Raw genomic sequence first — 15,481 nt, 5'->3', positions numbered from 1 at the left:
ACAGTACCGGCTAGAGTAAGGCATAGAGTAACTTGGGGATGTGCAAATTCTTACACACTGCTCTTCCAGTACTGTGCCTCTCATTGTGACATGCAACCAGCTTCCTTTCCCAGTCTCCAGGCAGCATTAGCTGCAAAATCTTGCAGTTGTTTGGAACACAAATGAAATGTCCACTGGGAGGAGGCCAGGCAAACTCATTTTATACATCTCAAACTCTGATTTTGAATTGGGACAACAGCAGTGAAAGATCAATGCTTTAGATCAGTGTGCACCCACACAAGGGCCAGCAAGAGTCCTTTGCAAGGAGCCACTTGCTGAGATGGGATTGACACAACAAACCCTTGGTTACAGGGCGGATCAACAAGTTTTAGACTCAACTGTGTGTGCATGCACATTGGCCAGAGCTGGTGGACAAGACCGAAAATCTCACATCTAAACCCTGTAGTGATGCTGGTGCTGAAAACACGGTTCAACAAAATCACGTTGCTTTTTTCTTAAACAACACCGAGTTTTAGCAAGTCCTTTCAGCCTCAGCATAACTGTAAGATGAAGCTCAGCCACACCAGCTTCTGAACACCCTGCTCCAAAGCATTCTGCAGAAGGATCTAGTGCAAGCATTCTCCTGTATGCTCTTTGCTTTGCCAATGAGGAAAACCAAATGGGTGATTAGGAACCATGAAGAATTGCACTTGCATTGGCTCCAAATTGTTTCAATAGAAACCCATTCTTCTGTCCCTATTGGAAATATATTCTTCATTTTGAGGCCCATTCTCCAGCCATTATATACCTCTCTCATTACCAATATTAGAATTATCCACACACATCAGCTGGAGATACAGCCCATATTTATTTTCTTTGTGCTGCAGGGCAGAGGAGTGTCCACATAAGGTATTTAAAGAGAAGCCATAGTGACAGTAAGATCCTTGTGGTATTCCGAGTGATAGCAGCTTACTGTCTAAAATAAGATTTCACTTTTTTGCTCCTGTTAGCCTGCAAAAGCAACACAGCTAACAGCGAGTCAATTTCTATTTTGCCTAATGAATCAATAGAATTGTTTACAGGTGCCAATTACAGGGCCCAGTTTTGCCTTGAAGACCTGATTGAAGACAATGGCTTAGCATGGGTGTAACAGAGGGAAGTATTTGATCTGTGCAATTTGTATGATGCATAAGCCAGAAAGAACCCAGCGGGACTCTCCCACCCACTCCAGGGTAAGTTTTCAGCACTGGCAGTTAGAAAAACTCTGATCTTTTTACTTGTGAGAGGAGTAAATTCTAATCTAAAGTCATTGCGAGGCAATAAATATAAAGAATCATGATGCCAATTTCACACAGTCACCATTTGAAGTAAAGCTTCACTTTAAGGGAATGTAAATAAGCTTAGATGCAAAGAGGCATCTCCCATTATTCGCTAGGAACAAATCACTAGCATTGAACTACTGTATTTACACAAAGATGTGTTTATCCTAAAATCTAACTAATTTGCTCATTCTTCTATTAACGGAGTACCACTCTTGGCATTTGGGATTCCTTAACCCCAGCAGGAGAGCACTGCAAAGCAAACCAAAACTAAGTCTGATAAGTCTTACAGAGCAACTCACCTCATCTCTGAGTATATCGCTAACTGTAGCAGTGTTTAAGCTGATCTGTGACTGGCTGCTTATCCCACTGTCTTCTCTCAGGTATTCATTGTCCAATGAGTGCACAGAAAGCAAGAGAGTACCTCTGGGCTTCAGTGTCTTTGGCCTCTCGGGTGCCTCTAAATTGCTGTCAATAGCAGAGCTGTTCCCAAGAGAAATCATGGAAGTGGCACTTATTCTCCCGGGATAACGGAAACTCTTGCGTTGAGAGCTGGGTCTTGGACTTTGTGGTTTAGGGTTCATGGGCCGACAGGGCATGTCTTTACCCTCATATATTGATAGCTGGGGGCAAGAGGGGCTTAGCTGAGTAAACGGTGATTGCAGGTCACTGGGGCTAAAGGGAGATCTCAGCCAGTATTCCTCAGAAGTATCTAAACTGTTGACCATTGTTTCCTGCTGCTCAGCATAGTCTGGGTATTCTGGACATTTGACAGTCAGATCATAGGATAGTATTCTTTTTCTTCTCATATCTATAGGTGTAGAGACCTCAATGGATTCCACAGAAGTGTCAGAATGGTTGGCATCTGTGAAGGTGGCATTAGACTCAGATGATCTCAAAAATGCTTGTCCATTAGAGCTCTCCTGCTTCTCTGTGGATGTTCTTCTTATAACATTACCAGGACCTTGCTGGTGGCCCCTGGTTGTTTTAAGACTCTCCTGTGATGGCGATAAACTTGTAAGGGTGGGCTTTTTCAGTCCATCAGCCTCCCTGCTTTTCAGAAATGCTTTCCAGGAGCTTTGGCGAAGCTTGACTTTCTCCTTTTCAAGTTTCAGTGATCCTTTGGGGCTCTGTTCAGGATTTTCCTTCTCCAGGGATTTGGATTCAAAGAAACTTGAGAAGGATTTATGCGCCAAGGCCAGCCTTGTCCTGAATTTTTTACCCTCTGGGTTTTTGTTTCTTTTACATTCATTCTCACTCAGGGATTTCCTCACCCCAGAATACTGTGGCACTTCACTGTCATTATTTTCAACTGATTCTAAGACTCGTGCTTCAGAGTGTTTGACATTCAACAATGAGGGGGAAGTAGAATTTGTGTCTATGTTGTCCATCAGTATCTGACCAGAGCCAGAAGCCTTCCTCAGGCTGATTCTGCTGAACAATCCTGCAGGTCTTACATAAAATAAGTCATCATCGTCAGAATATTCAGAGATGTAGCTTTCCTTTCTTTGGAAGGTAGAACTGGGTGAACTGCTTTTAAAAGACTGCAAGCTTTCTGCGTCTTCATCCTCTTTCCCAGCGTCAAGTTCTTCTGTCTTTGTCTTGCTGCCAAAGAAGCTACTGCTACCTTGGTTTTCAGCATCCATTGTCTTGGTTTTCTTGAAGGATGCCATTTTTGAGAACACTAAAAACTTGGAAGGTTTCCCAGTCTTGGTCTGTTTCTGCACAGCTTTATAGAGACTGCTGTTACTCCCCAGGAAATGGAACCAATTCTCATCCAACTCCTCACTGTTAGTGCTCACATTATCTAGACCCAGGGCAGAGGCCTCTTGGCTCTCTGTTTTCACTATACAGTTAAAGGCATCGGTCACATTTGGATTCTGTTCATTGTCTTGGCTAAGGCTCACAAGCTCCCCCACAGCAGAGCCCAGCTTTAGTTCTCTGCTGGGAAAATCTTCACTAATGCCTATTTGTTCCTTTGAAATATTACAGCTTTCAGTTTCTTTTTTTTCTAGCCTTTGTACACAAGAGACAATGCTCCCGAAGATGTCACCATCTGCATCATCTCCCTGACACAGGCTACTAATCCTGTTTGTTTCCAGTGCTGTTGCGCTAGTTCCACATATGTCTTGCTCTAGGCCTTGATTTGTATTGAACTCATTTTCCTCAGTCACTTCGCTGTCTCTTGTTTCGAAGCGTGATTTTTTTAGCAGCTCCGTTTCTGACTGCACCCCACTGTTAGTTCTGCAGGGCTCTACCTGAGAGATTCCCCCACTAGTTAGGTGAGGTGATTTCAAATGTGCTCCAGTGCGTGCACCTGCCTTTTCTTTCGAGAGAACAGTAGCATCTTCCAAGTGTAAGTTCACCCCACTGGATTCATTTTTTATAGTGGTTACTGGGAAGCCACTGCAGCTGAGTTTTAAAGACAAATCTGGATCGGTTCTCTCCACTTGCTGCAGTGCAATTTCGGATTCTTCTTGCCCTGTGCTCCCAGCAGCGCTCACCTCTTCACTGCCAGAGAGGGGCTGTACAGGCAGAGTTTGCTCTTCACAGCTGGAATATGCATTCAGATCTCTCTGTGACTCACTGGATTCTTTGATGGCAATGGGATGAGACCCCAAATCCTCACTGGCTAGTTCTCCAAACATTCCAGTTATTTCAGCAGGAGGGTCATCATTCAGCATCTTGGACTGCAAGCACTTCTCCTCCACAGATATTATAATCAGAGCAGGTTTTAACTCTGAAAGTTGCATCAACTTTTTCCCCTGATGCATGTAAGGTGGTTTGGTAGTTATTTCAACAGAACAGGCATCACCACCATCATTCTCATCCTTTTTTCCTGCATCAGTGAGATGTCCGTTTATTGTTACAAGCTCAGAGTGACTCTGTAAGGCATTATTTTTGCAATTCAGGTTTTGCAGCACTGAAGCATCCTGCTCTCCTGCAATGTCTTGGCCACTGGAGTTCAGTGTAGTCTCCAGGGATTTCCAACCCAAATTCAGTTCAGAAGAATCCTCTGAACCTCTTTCTCCCACACAAGCCTCAGTACCTGGTGATTCAGGGCTGCTCTCCTCCAAGTTGTTCAGCTGTGTTCTACCAGCTGGGCCATAGTTTGCTAAATAGTTATCACCTTTGTTTTCTGCAACAGCAGAAACACTTACAAGACAAGTTGCTTGGTCCTCACTGATGCCAGATTCAGAGTTAATGCTGTGAGAGAACCCGTGTGCTTTGAAACCCCTCTCAGATTTGCATTTAGCTTTTCTTACCTCTCCTTCAGCATTTACACTCATTGGCTCTGAAGCCAAGGCAGAGGGAGTCTGCTTTTCTATTGAATCCCACTCAGAGATCTCTCTCAGCTGGAGCTGTGCTGAAGATAAGCCATCAGCACACGTGTCTGCTTCTGTGTTAAGGCCACATGTCTCTGATTCAGTGTGCATATTAACTTCAGCACTTTGCTGGGAGCTCACTGGATGAGATAGCTTACTGTTATTTGAGTCTAGGCAGGTATTAAGAAGTGATCCTTTTATGCCAAATTTCCCCTCTACTTTTATTGCTTTTTCAGATCTCCCACCAACCCTTTCTATGTTTTTCCAGGTGTACTCAAAACCCAACCCTTCAAGATGTATCCTGGAACAGGACAATCTTAATTTATCTGTAAGCTTAATGCAGTTACCCAAGTAGTCTCTCTCACCCGCAACATTGATGTTTTCAGGTGCACTGTGCCATGTTTTACTTTCTGTGATCTCTGGCCTCGTGTGTGGAAGCTGAAATTTGGATTTTAGGCAGTGCTGGTATAAGAGTGATTCTGATTTGAGGGTGGCCCCTGGAGTTCTGTTTCTTGTCTTTGTAGCTGTAGTTTCCTCATTGTTAACTGAGTTCCTCCAATTGCATTTTATGTTGGGTCTAGAATCTGGTTCATAGTGAAATTCAAATGCCTCAGAGTTTATTTTACTCTCAGTTCTATTTGTTTCAAAATTAATATTAGGCAAACTATGGCTTGATCCTACATCTGGCTGCAAAGGAAATTGCTGAGTCTCGGGAAAAGTCAAACAGCTTTCAGAGTTTGCTTTCAGACAAGCAATGCTTAATCCTGCTGGACTTTTTTTACTCCTTGTAATAGCATCTTCAGCTGGTTCTGAGCTGACACAGGATTGCACTTTATTGTCTTCAGACTTTGCTTCATCTTGCAATCCATCCACTACCAATTGAGTCTCTGTCTTAGATATAGTGTCCTCGCCACTAGTGCCAGACCCTGTATTGGAGGGATCACTAGTTAATATTAGTTCTTCCTCTTCTTTTCTCGATTTTGTAGTGTGTATCCAAAATTCACTTCTACTTGGTGCTACTTTTAAATCAGAAGACAACTCCAATTGTGCCTTTTGACTCAACTCCAGTTGGCTCATGCAATGAAGTTTATGAGGGGGTATTTGTGCATTGGTATCAGGAAAATTATGGCATGGTTCTTTTTTTCCAGAGGAAAGGCAGTTTGAACTAAAGCAAGTTTCTCCACTTATGTCACTGGCAACAGACTCTGTGTCTGACACACTTTCATAAGGCTCAGTCTTTACGTCTGACAAGGATTCACTCTGATGCGACTGTGTCTCAAAATAATCTTCATCTGTTTCCTGGCTTGACCCGCGTATCTCCAACTCTACCGTGCTTGGGGCAGAAGAACTCTGGTCATCTTCAAACTCTCCTTCAGTGATGTAGTTTTCAGTTGGCTCTGGGGTCTGCAAATAAAGAGACCAAAATTAGTCAAGAATGAATTCAGCAGCTGAGTATGAGAGAGAAAGATATTTCTCTCTCTGATATTTCTAGAAAAAAACAACATGTTGGGATTTAAACACAATAAAGATACATTTAATACAAGTATACCCCTTTCCTCAGGGATTATATCTGATGTTTACACAGGGTTGGACTTGATGCCCTTACATCTTTACTATAAACTATTTTTAATATAGCATCCAAAATGCGGCAGAAACTCCAAAGACTTATGATCTTTTGCACCCTTCCAATCCAAGGGCACTTTTCACATTTTACATAAATTAAATTAACATAATTCCTTCCATGTAAAAACTATTAGTGAATCCACCTTTGAATCTCAGTAGAGATTTGCTGCACAAATCATGGGCATAGATATTACTATCCAATTATGTACCAGTGCTTCATGTGGGTGGGGCAGATCAGACCTGACTTTTTTTTAAATCAAGCCAATCACTCAAGGGTGCACTTTAAGCACTGTCTTACCAAAGCCGATGCTCCGAGATTATCAGAGACCCCCTACTTTTTTCAGACCACTTTAAACACTCTTTAGAACACAGTGTAGTTAGTTACTTGGACACTAGAATATGAACCAAGTTTGAAAGTGATGTTTGAACTCAGTTCAGGGAAGAGACCAAGTAGTGGATCAAGCCCAGCTTAGCTGCTTACAGGAAGAGAGATCAAAACAACACTGTCAACCTCAGGGATAAGTCTTTGTCCTAAATGACCCTGCTTAAAGAGCCAAATCTCAGGAGGTCTCGTCTTTTTCTGTTTTTTACCATCAGAATGCAAGCTGAAACTTCCCCAAACTGAAAGGAGGAGAGCCAATCCTGATAAAGCTGGATGAGGGGAAAATGTTAGCTAACACCCACTGCCATTACTGGTTATAGCTGCATCCAATGATTCTACATGGTTGAGACTGATCAAGATACTTATGGTTTCAGACTCATATCTATGTATGTACTTGAACAAATTAAGCTCTATATAATCTGTAACTCTCACCCAGCACACCTCTGAGGTAGATGGCCCCCTAGGTTCTTATACCTCAGACCTTTCCAAATGGAAAAACAGAGGCAAGAAGTGGTGGGGACAAAATGGAAGATGAATAGCAGAGGTGCAATTAGAACTCAGGACTCCAGTTCAATATAGCTTTGAGAGATGCCCACAGCTGCTCCATTCTCTCAGGGGCACAACTCAATGGAAGCCCTAGAGAAGAACCAAATTTAAAAAAACAGAGCAAAAGGACAGATACCAGGGTTTCTGAGCCCTGCTGCCACAACACAGAGATTAATATGGATTAAGGACAGAGCTGGAGGTTAATGAGGGAAGCTAGTAAAATGGGGTTATTTGACAGAGGAAGGAGATCCTTGTCTGAACAGACTGGAACCTGATGAAAGTATGGCTAGAGAAGATGGGAGGAGGTTTGTGTCATTTGAGGTCTTTCAATAAATGTCAAGCCCTGCCATTAAGAGGACAGAAATGACCAGCATTCCAACAGCACAGGCTTACATGTCACATGCTGATCAATGGTGCAGCCGGCCGTCAGGAGCAGTTGGCTCACACAGTAATGAATACAGGAGCAGCTGCTCAGCATTAGCAAAGCTGAATCTCGAATGATGCACTAAACAAATTTACAGATGGCACAGAGGTCAGCTACAAACTATTCAAGCAAGTGGGGTCTGAGTAATGAGGACACCTGATAGTCCTGAGAATAATTATGAATTAAATTACACCCAAATTATGACACAGATCTATTAGAGTCCATCTACACAACAAATACAGATGTGCCAGCGTATCCCGATTTTGGTTTTGGTGTTTATGGGCCTTATTCAATATGCACCAAGGTCGATAAGAGCCCTTCTATTGACTTCAGTCCACATACCGAATGAGGAAGACAGTTCCAGATATAAAGGGCATTGATTACTGTTTTCATTCATAGTTCATGGGAGAGTCCCAAAATTGCATGACCTGTGCTGTGTCCCACAGGACTACTGATTGGGACTGCTGAAGTCCAGATTTTAGCTGGCAGCCACTTTGTGGAGACATGTACAGGGCTGGGGCAGAGCCAGCTACTGCACACTAGGGGGAGGGGTGGCTCACAGGTGGCTCCTCCCGTGTCTGTTGCAGCAGCCACTCCCGCAACGCTTGAGAGCAGGCCCAGAGCTGCTGCCTTCTACCCTGGACTGTCATGGGGCAAGCAGCATTTTCTGTGGTGATGAGGAAAGGAAGACAGATTGGGGCAAGTATAACGTTGTGGGCTTCAGTCACTAGCTCTGTTATGCATGCACCAGCATGAACATCCACAGAGCAATTATATGCAAATATGCAAATAAACAAGTATTTATGTAAATACCTCAACAGCAAGTATTCTATTCTACATAGGTTCTTATACCACCCCACCACTGTAGAATCTCAGTGCATTCCAGTGGTGCATTAATCTACATGATTAACATGTATCACATGTGGTTTGTTCTCTCTCTCCTCTTCTCAGGGAGAGAACTGTATGTAGAGTGGAGGGGTGTGCTTTGGTAAGCCTTTGGAAACGTTTTTATTTTACTATGTATATGCTATGTGTTTATATTGGAGAAGTGTGTCTTGCACTTGGAACAGAATGTGGTGAGGTTTCTAATGGCCCTTAGTTCCTGTAGTGAGTACAAGTTCCTCCCCCCAGTGGTGACAATCCCAAGCAACAGGTTTGAGAACTGACAACACAAGCCATGTAGCACTACTCCTCAAACAACGAGCTGATCAACAGTGAGTTAGGATGCCAGTAAATTCAATAGGACCAGCTGTTTCAGGATTCAAATGATGCTCCCAAATCAGGCCCAGAGGGGTCCTTACTGAAATTCTAAGGACAGAATGTGTCCCTAAGCATTTATGTGTAATGTGAAAATAGAGAAGCAATGTAAAGGCAAGGGTATGGAACAAATATGCAAGACTCATGGTTAGAACCACACTGTGACACTGTTTGACACTGGTCTTTACTGAGAATAACCTGTAGCAGCAGCACAGTTAGGGCCTTGGCTTGCAAAAGGTTTACAATCCTGATCAGGTGTGAAGTGCATTATTTTCTCATTGCCATCAGTATCAGAAACTCAACAGACATTCCTCCTATTGTTGAAGATGCATCAACCAGACAAATGATGGTAAACTTGTGAAAAGAAAAAACTAGCAAGCTTTGAAGGTGGGGGATAAATTGTAGTGAAATAGCTACCAAGCATCAAAAAAAGAAATAGCAGTAAAATAGCATGCACTAAGGGGCAAGCAACAGTAAAGTAGCAACACTCTGAAGGGCAGGGGCATAAATTCACATGCTGAAAAGGTGGACATAATGGAAATAAGATAGTTTCATAGGAAAGAGGAAAGAAGATGCCTCAGAGGGAGATAGTCGGCTCATTGACTTGTACGTAGTGGTGGGACTTGCTAAAGCACCACATGTATCCAGCCAATAGGAAAAGGTTCTCAAGGCGGCTCATCCTCTCAGTTTGACGAGACATATTATCAAGAGTGCAAAGACTAAAAGCAATTTAAAGCTTTTGCATGTCCAGTGCTAGAGCTGGGAAAATATTTTCAGTGTAAATTTTTTTTCTCTGAAAAATGCAGATTCGAGTTGACTGAAGTGTCTCACCAAACCATGTCAAATTTGCCAAGTTGTTTCAGTCAAAAAAAATTCCAAAAAAGTCAAAATGTTTCAACCTTTTCTAAATGCAACATGTTGACTTTTTGATTCAAAACGACTTTGTTTCAAATTTTACTTCTAAAAAAATTAATAAAATTGAAGTAAAAATAATCTCAAACACTAAACTAAATATTTCATTTCCGGTTAAACAGAATGTTATGTTTGACCTGGAATTAATTTTTTATAAACTTTTAGTTCACAAAAAATATTAAACCTAAACTCTTTGTTGTTGTTTTTCTAGTTTTCATCTCAGCCACCAAACCAAAAAAATCAGTTATTCACATAGCTCCATCCAAAACACTCACTTTACTAGGAATAAAATGTTACCTTTTAGCGACGTTCTGCAAGGAAAACACAGGATACAATTGCTGATTGCATTTTAAGATGCAAGAATCGTGCTTCTTAATTGTTCCCCTTTTGAAACAAGTATATTCATTCTTGCTAAAATCTTCATTTGAACTAGAGCATGCTAGTTCAAAGAAAGTTATTTTGGTTTAAGGATGCCTTCAGGGAGCATCCAGGAACGGGAGAATGTTTCTGCAGCTGTCATAAACATACAGTAAGGGTAGCATAAAATCCCTCCTTTACCTGTAAAGGGTGATCAGTTCCATTAACCTATGTTGACACTGACCAGCAAGGACCAATGGGGAAAGCAGATTACTTTCAAATTCCTGGGGGACGAGGCGGAAGGTTTTGGTTTGTGCTCTTTGTTGTTCCTCTCCAAGACAAAGAGAGAGACCAAGCAAGTAATCCAGCTCTGACTGAATGATACATCTAAATTACAGAATAGTAAGTAATAGCAAGGAAATGCATTAGAGTATCTTTGTTTTAGCTTGTGAATTTTCCCTATGCTAGAGGAAGGTTTATTCCTGTTTTTTTGTAACTTTAAAGTTTTTGCCTAGAGGGGAATCCTCTGTGTTTTAAATCTATTACCCTGTAAAATTACCTTCCATTCCTGATTTTACAGAGGTGCTTCTTTACTTTTTTTCTTTATAATAAGTTGTTTTTAAGAATCTGATTGGGGTTTTAGTGTCCATAAAAACCCAAGGGTCTGTGTCTGTTGCTCACTGGTTACTCCAAGCCTCCCAGAAAAAGGGGTGAATGGGCCTGGGGGGATATTTTGGAAACAGGAACTCCACGTGGTCCTTTTCCTAAATCTTTGTCTAACTTACTTGGTGGTGGCAGCAATACAGCTCCAGGACAAGGAATAATTTGTGCCTTGGGGAAGTTTTTAACCTAAACTGGTAGAAATAAGCATAGGGGGGTCTTTCATGTGGGTACCCACATCTGTACCCTAGAATTCAGAGTGGGGAGGGAACCCTGACAGCAGCGTTGAGGACATTTGCCAAATGGGTTTTGAGTGACATGTCATGGCAAAAATGGACTTATTGAAATTTTTCACTTTGTCTAATATCACCGTGTCTTCCTCTAGCTCCACAATGCCTCGTCACTACTCCATCAGATAAAACTGATGGGCCCTACATGTGAGAAGAAAACAGATTAAAATTAACAGAGTTAATGTTTTTGCTGGGATGGCGTTGTGGATGCAACCCTGTAAAATGCACTATGGGTCATAAGCATGACCAAACCTTAGGCCCTTGAGCCTTGCAGTGAAGGCTTCCAACACCTGAGGTTTGGAATAAACTGTAGAGAGAAGGGACTATCTTGGTACAACGACACGGACCACCACTTTTGAATGGATAGAACAGTGCCAGTATGTTACATCTGCTCGCATTGGACTCATGGGCCCAGTTCCTGCTCTCATCAATGACAATGAGATATTTTTGCCATTGATTGCCGTGGAATGGGCGAATTTCTATGGATCCATTCTCCATTTGCACCATTTCTGTATACTGATAGGAATCATGGTTCATGATGTGGACTATTGTAAGTCCTTAACTATCCATTTCGTAGCTTTCCTCTGTTTGAAATCAATGGGATCCAGTGACACTTGTCACTTTAGCCTAACTAGCTGTTGAAAGAAGATTTGTTTTTGCAATCAGACTCACATCCATCCCGGGAGGTAAATACTCTATCCATTTTATGTCTGTGTCCCAGAGGAAGTCTGACACAGACCCCTACCCTAAGCATTAGCACTAGACTGCACTCCCACCTACCTGTGGTCTTACTACTGCAGTGACAGTATAGGATCAGTTCTTCGTGACAAGTCGGAACAATGTGAAAACATTCTCATTATACATGGCAACTGACCCTTCTGATGGCCATTGTTCCCATGGATTGATGGTAACCACCGTCTTGAATTAGCCCATTACATTGCACAAAGTCCTTATTATTCCTTGTGTGTATGAAGACTGTGTGGGTGGCTTGCTGCATATTTAACCACCTGCACTGAACAAGACATAAACCCGGCACTGCTCACGTGCAGACACACCTCTAATAATAAGGTGGTTCATCATGAGATGAACTGAAATGCAATACTAGTAGCACCACAGCCAGCTATCCTGGGTTGCCAAACTCCGGATTGGCCTGGAGCCTCCAGGAATTAAAGATTAATCTTTAATTAAAGATTATATCATGTGTGAAATCTCCAGGAATACAGCCAACCAAAATCGGTAACCCTAAACTATCCTCTTTGCTCAATGAGCCTCTACACTTGTCATTGATTAAGCAAATAAAGATCGGCATATGGGTATTGTTTACCAATGGCCCAATCATGTGTGGTGCTATGCATTCTCACTCCACCTGTTATCAGTGTGAGAGAAAACTCACACCAAAACCAGAACAACACAGAGAAAGCCCTCATCTAGTGGTGCAAGTAGACAGTATGGTCAGGTATGCCATACCATTAAGCCATTTATGCCAGTACGCCGTACCGGAAAGGCTCATTTTCAGAACCCCAGGGCTTTCCCAGGAACCACAATGGCAAAAGGAGCAAAACATGGGGCTGCCGCTCCCAGAAGCCAGCGCCCCCGGGCCGGCAGCCTCCTCCAGCACAAGCTGTACCACCCCAAGCCCCACCCCCAACCCTCCATGCAGCTGCATCTCGTCTGGGGTCTCTACAGCTCCACCAGGACAGGGCTGGAGCAGGGCTGGAGCAGTACAGCCGTGCTGGGAGGAGCTGCGGTGCGGGGCGCTGGCTCCTGGGAGCGGCAGCCCACGTTCTGCTCCTTTCACCGCTGCGGTTCCCAGGAAAAGCCCAGCAGTTCAATGGATACTGACTTCTATCTGCGGATAACCACATCCACAGGTGTAAATTTGTATCCCGCGCAGGGCTCTAGTCACAGAACAGTTTTGTGAGGGAGTTGGGGGTGGTACTGTATCGGAAAGAGTTAAAATCTACTTGCACCACTGCCCTCAACTGTCTGCTTATGGGTTATCTAGTACATGGTTCCCAACTTGTTCTGCCAGCTTCTGCCGGGCCGGCCCGGTTTGTTTACCTGCTCTGTCCGCAGGTTCTGCCGATCGCCGCTCCCAGGGGCCGTGGTTCGCTGCTCCAGGCAATGGGAGCTTTCTCTCTCCCTCCCTCTTTGAGGGACAGTGCTATTATATCCACTTATTCCAGAAAAAAATAATAGAATGAAAAGTAGATGTGTCTGAAGACTGTCTACATTTTACTGGCAACCTTAAGTTCCTGCATGACAGACAGCATTAGTTGAGAACTGTGGTATGGAACTACAGTCTGATTAATTTGCATTTATAAATGGGATTTTTACAAAGATTGAAGCATTACAATCCTTCTTTGTTTCCCCAAAGCTAATGAGCTGGACAGATTTCTCAAAAGGTGCCTAAATTAGGCTTTTAAAAACCCATATTTAGACACCTAAACAAGTAGCCCCTATGCACCACAGGTATCATTGAAGTCAAAATGAGTTGTGGATGCCTCACAGCATTTAAGAATCAGGCTACTAATTTAGGTGCCTAAATATCATAGAATCATAGAAATCAGGGTTGGAGGGACTCAGGAGGTCATCTAGTCCAACCCCTGCTCAAAGCAGGACCAATCCCCAATAATATGGATTATGGGGCTTAATTCATCTAGATATTCCAATGTGAAAGCACTGGCCCCAGCACCCTTTAGTGAGTGCTTGTGAACACTGCTGGATTGAGGGTACTCTGTGAAGAATGAAGTCTTGTTTATCCACGGAACAGACACAGCATGGGCAACGGCAGCTTCTCCACATCACACCTTTAACACCTGTCAGCTCGGCCCAGACTTACCAGGCCTGAATGTCAGAGGAAGTTCAATCTGCAGGCCCTATTTAAGTCTTGGTCTCTCAGCTGGGACTGTCAAAGGGTGCCAAAAGTAATGGTGCTTTGTGGTGACTTGGTCACCTGTCGAGTAGCAAATGGACCACAGGGCCCGAGACCACCAACTCCTTCAAACAGGCTCCTGAAAAACCGCCATAGTAATGACTTTGGAGATCAGATTAGCTTTTTAGATTCCGGGCAAGCACCTGCCCCTTTTTACGCACAATAAAGAAAGTTCCCTTCACAAGCAATTCAGTCACCGAGTTCAAATGTGGTTTCTGGGAACCACGGAGCACAGCTGCCTCTCTCTGCACACATCACACTGCCTCAGTCACCACAGGAAGATAACTGATGGTGAAAGAGCCCTTTAAACAGACTTGTGAAAGAGCCACAGATATACAACTGTGGTCTCAATTCACCAACCCTCCCCACACTGAAATGAAATGTGGCTCTTTTACAGTCATCCTTCAGAGCAAATTGGGCAACAGTCCTCACACACAATTATTCATGGTCTGATGAGGTCAGACACCCGGGAGTTCTGGGTGAGGAATGAATTCCAGAGAAAAGCTTCATATACTAGAGAGGATAAAATGTGATCCTTGGGAAGAGCTTCCCATAGGCAGGCTGAGCTGGGTTGAAGAGAAGCATAGCTGTAAGGTATCTTATGTTTATTCGGAGTCCTGCTAATGGCAGAGATCTCTACAGCTCTGGGAGTCAGGGGGCCTGGACCCTGGCAAAGTTAAAAGCAAGTCAACCCCCACCAACAAACCCAAACTAATCAAGTGTGACAAATGCACGTCAATGGAATTCTAAGTGCTTTGTAAGCACAGGGAGGGGGAGCAGAAAAGTGACTTCAAGACATTTCTGAGCCCCTTATGCTGGGGCCATCCTGGCATTGGTCCAGCAACTCTTTCAGGCTGCTCTGATTTACATAAGCGGAGCCACTCTGGCTACTAGCAGTGCCAGGGAATAGCGGATACCTGGCCACATCTTTTTCCCCTCCCAACATGTCTCTGCTGCACTAGCAGCCAGGAGATGGTAGATGTACAGCAAATATTCAAGAATGCTCACTTTGAAATCTTCAAAGCGTTGTGCACTTAATTAAGTGGTGAACTATTCCTTCCAATTGCACTAAATTTGATCCCAAGAAGCTGCCTGAACTTAATGGGACTAATAAGAGCTCAGTGATTCACAGAATCAGAGCAGGAAAGTAACATTCCCCTTGACAGATTCCTGCTGAAGTCAGTGGGAGAGGTATATAGGCATCCAAGAGCTAAATTTGACCGTAAGATCTTCAACAGTTTTGTGACTATACTGTTTAGTTTAATTTATATTTGCTCCAACCCCTCAGACAGAGACAAACACCTACAAGATCTCTATCATGCATTCCTACAACTACAATACCCACCTGCTGAAGTGAAGAAACAGATTGACAGAGCCAGAAGAGTACCCAGAAGTCACCTACTACAGGACAGGCCCAACAAAGGAAAACAGAACGCCACTAGCCATCACCTTCAGCCCCCAACTAAAACCT

The 15,481-nt window shown here is 43.3% G+C and overlaps 1 protein-coding gene across 3 annotated transcripts in view; it reads right to left on the bottom strand.

Moving 5' to 3' along the window:
• ARHGEF4 (Rho guanine nucleotide exchange factor 4) overlaps nucleotides 1-15,481 on the bottom strand; it is a 329,416-nt gene that overhangs the window by 178,900 nt on the left and 135,035 nt on the right. For 2 of the 3 annotated variants that reach the window (XM_038416530.2, XM_043492842.1), the window contains one exon: nucleotides 1,601-6,028. The exons of the other annotated variant lie outside the window; for it this stretch is intronic. In XM_038416530.2, the coding sequence (XP_038272458.1) occupies nucleotides 1,601-6,028 (4,428 nt within the window). The remainder of the gene's footprint in view (nucleotides 1-1,600; nucleotides 6,029-15,481) is intronic. 3 annotated transcript variants of the gene reach the window in all.

The sequence above is a fragment of the Dermochelys coriacea genome, chromosome 9 (assembly GCF_009764565.3).
Source record: "Dermochelys coriacea isolate rDerCor1 chromosome 9, rDerCor1.pri.v4, whole genome shotgun sequence".
NCBI lineage: Eukaryota > Metazoa > Chordata > Testudines > Dermochelyidae > Dermochelys > Dermochelys coriacea.
This window is presented reverse-complemented; position numbering and strand designations above follow the sequence as displayed.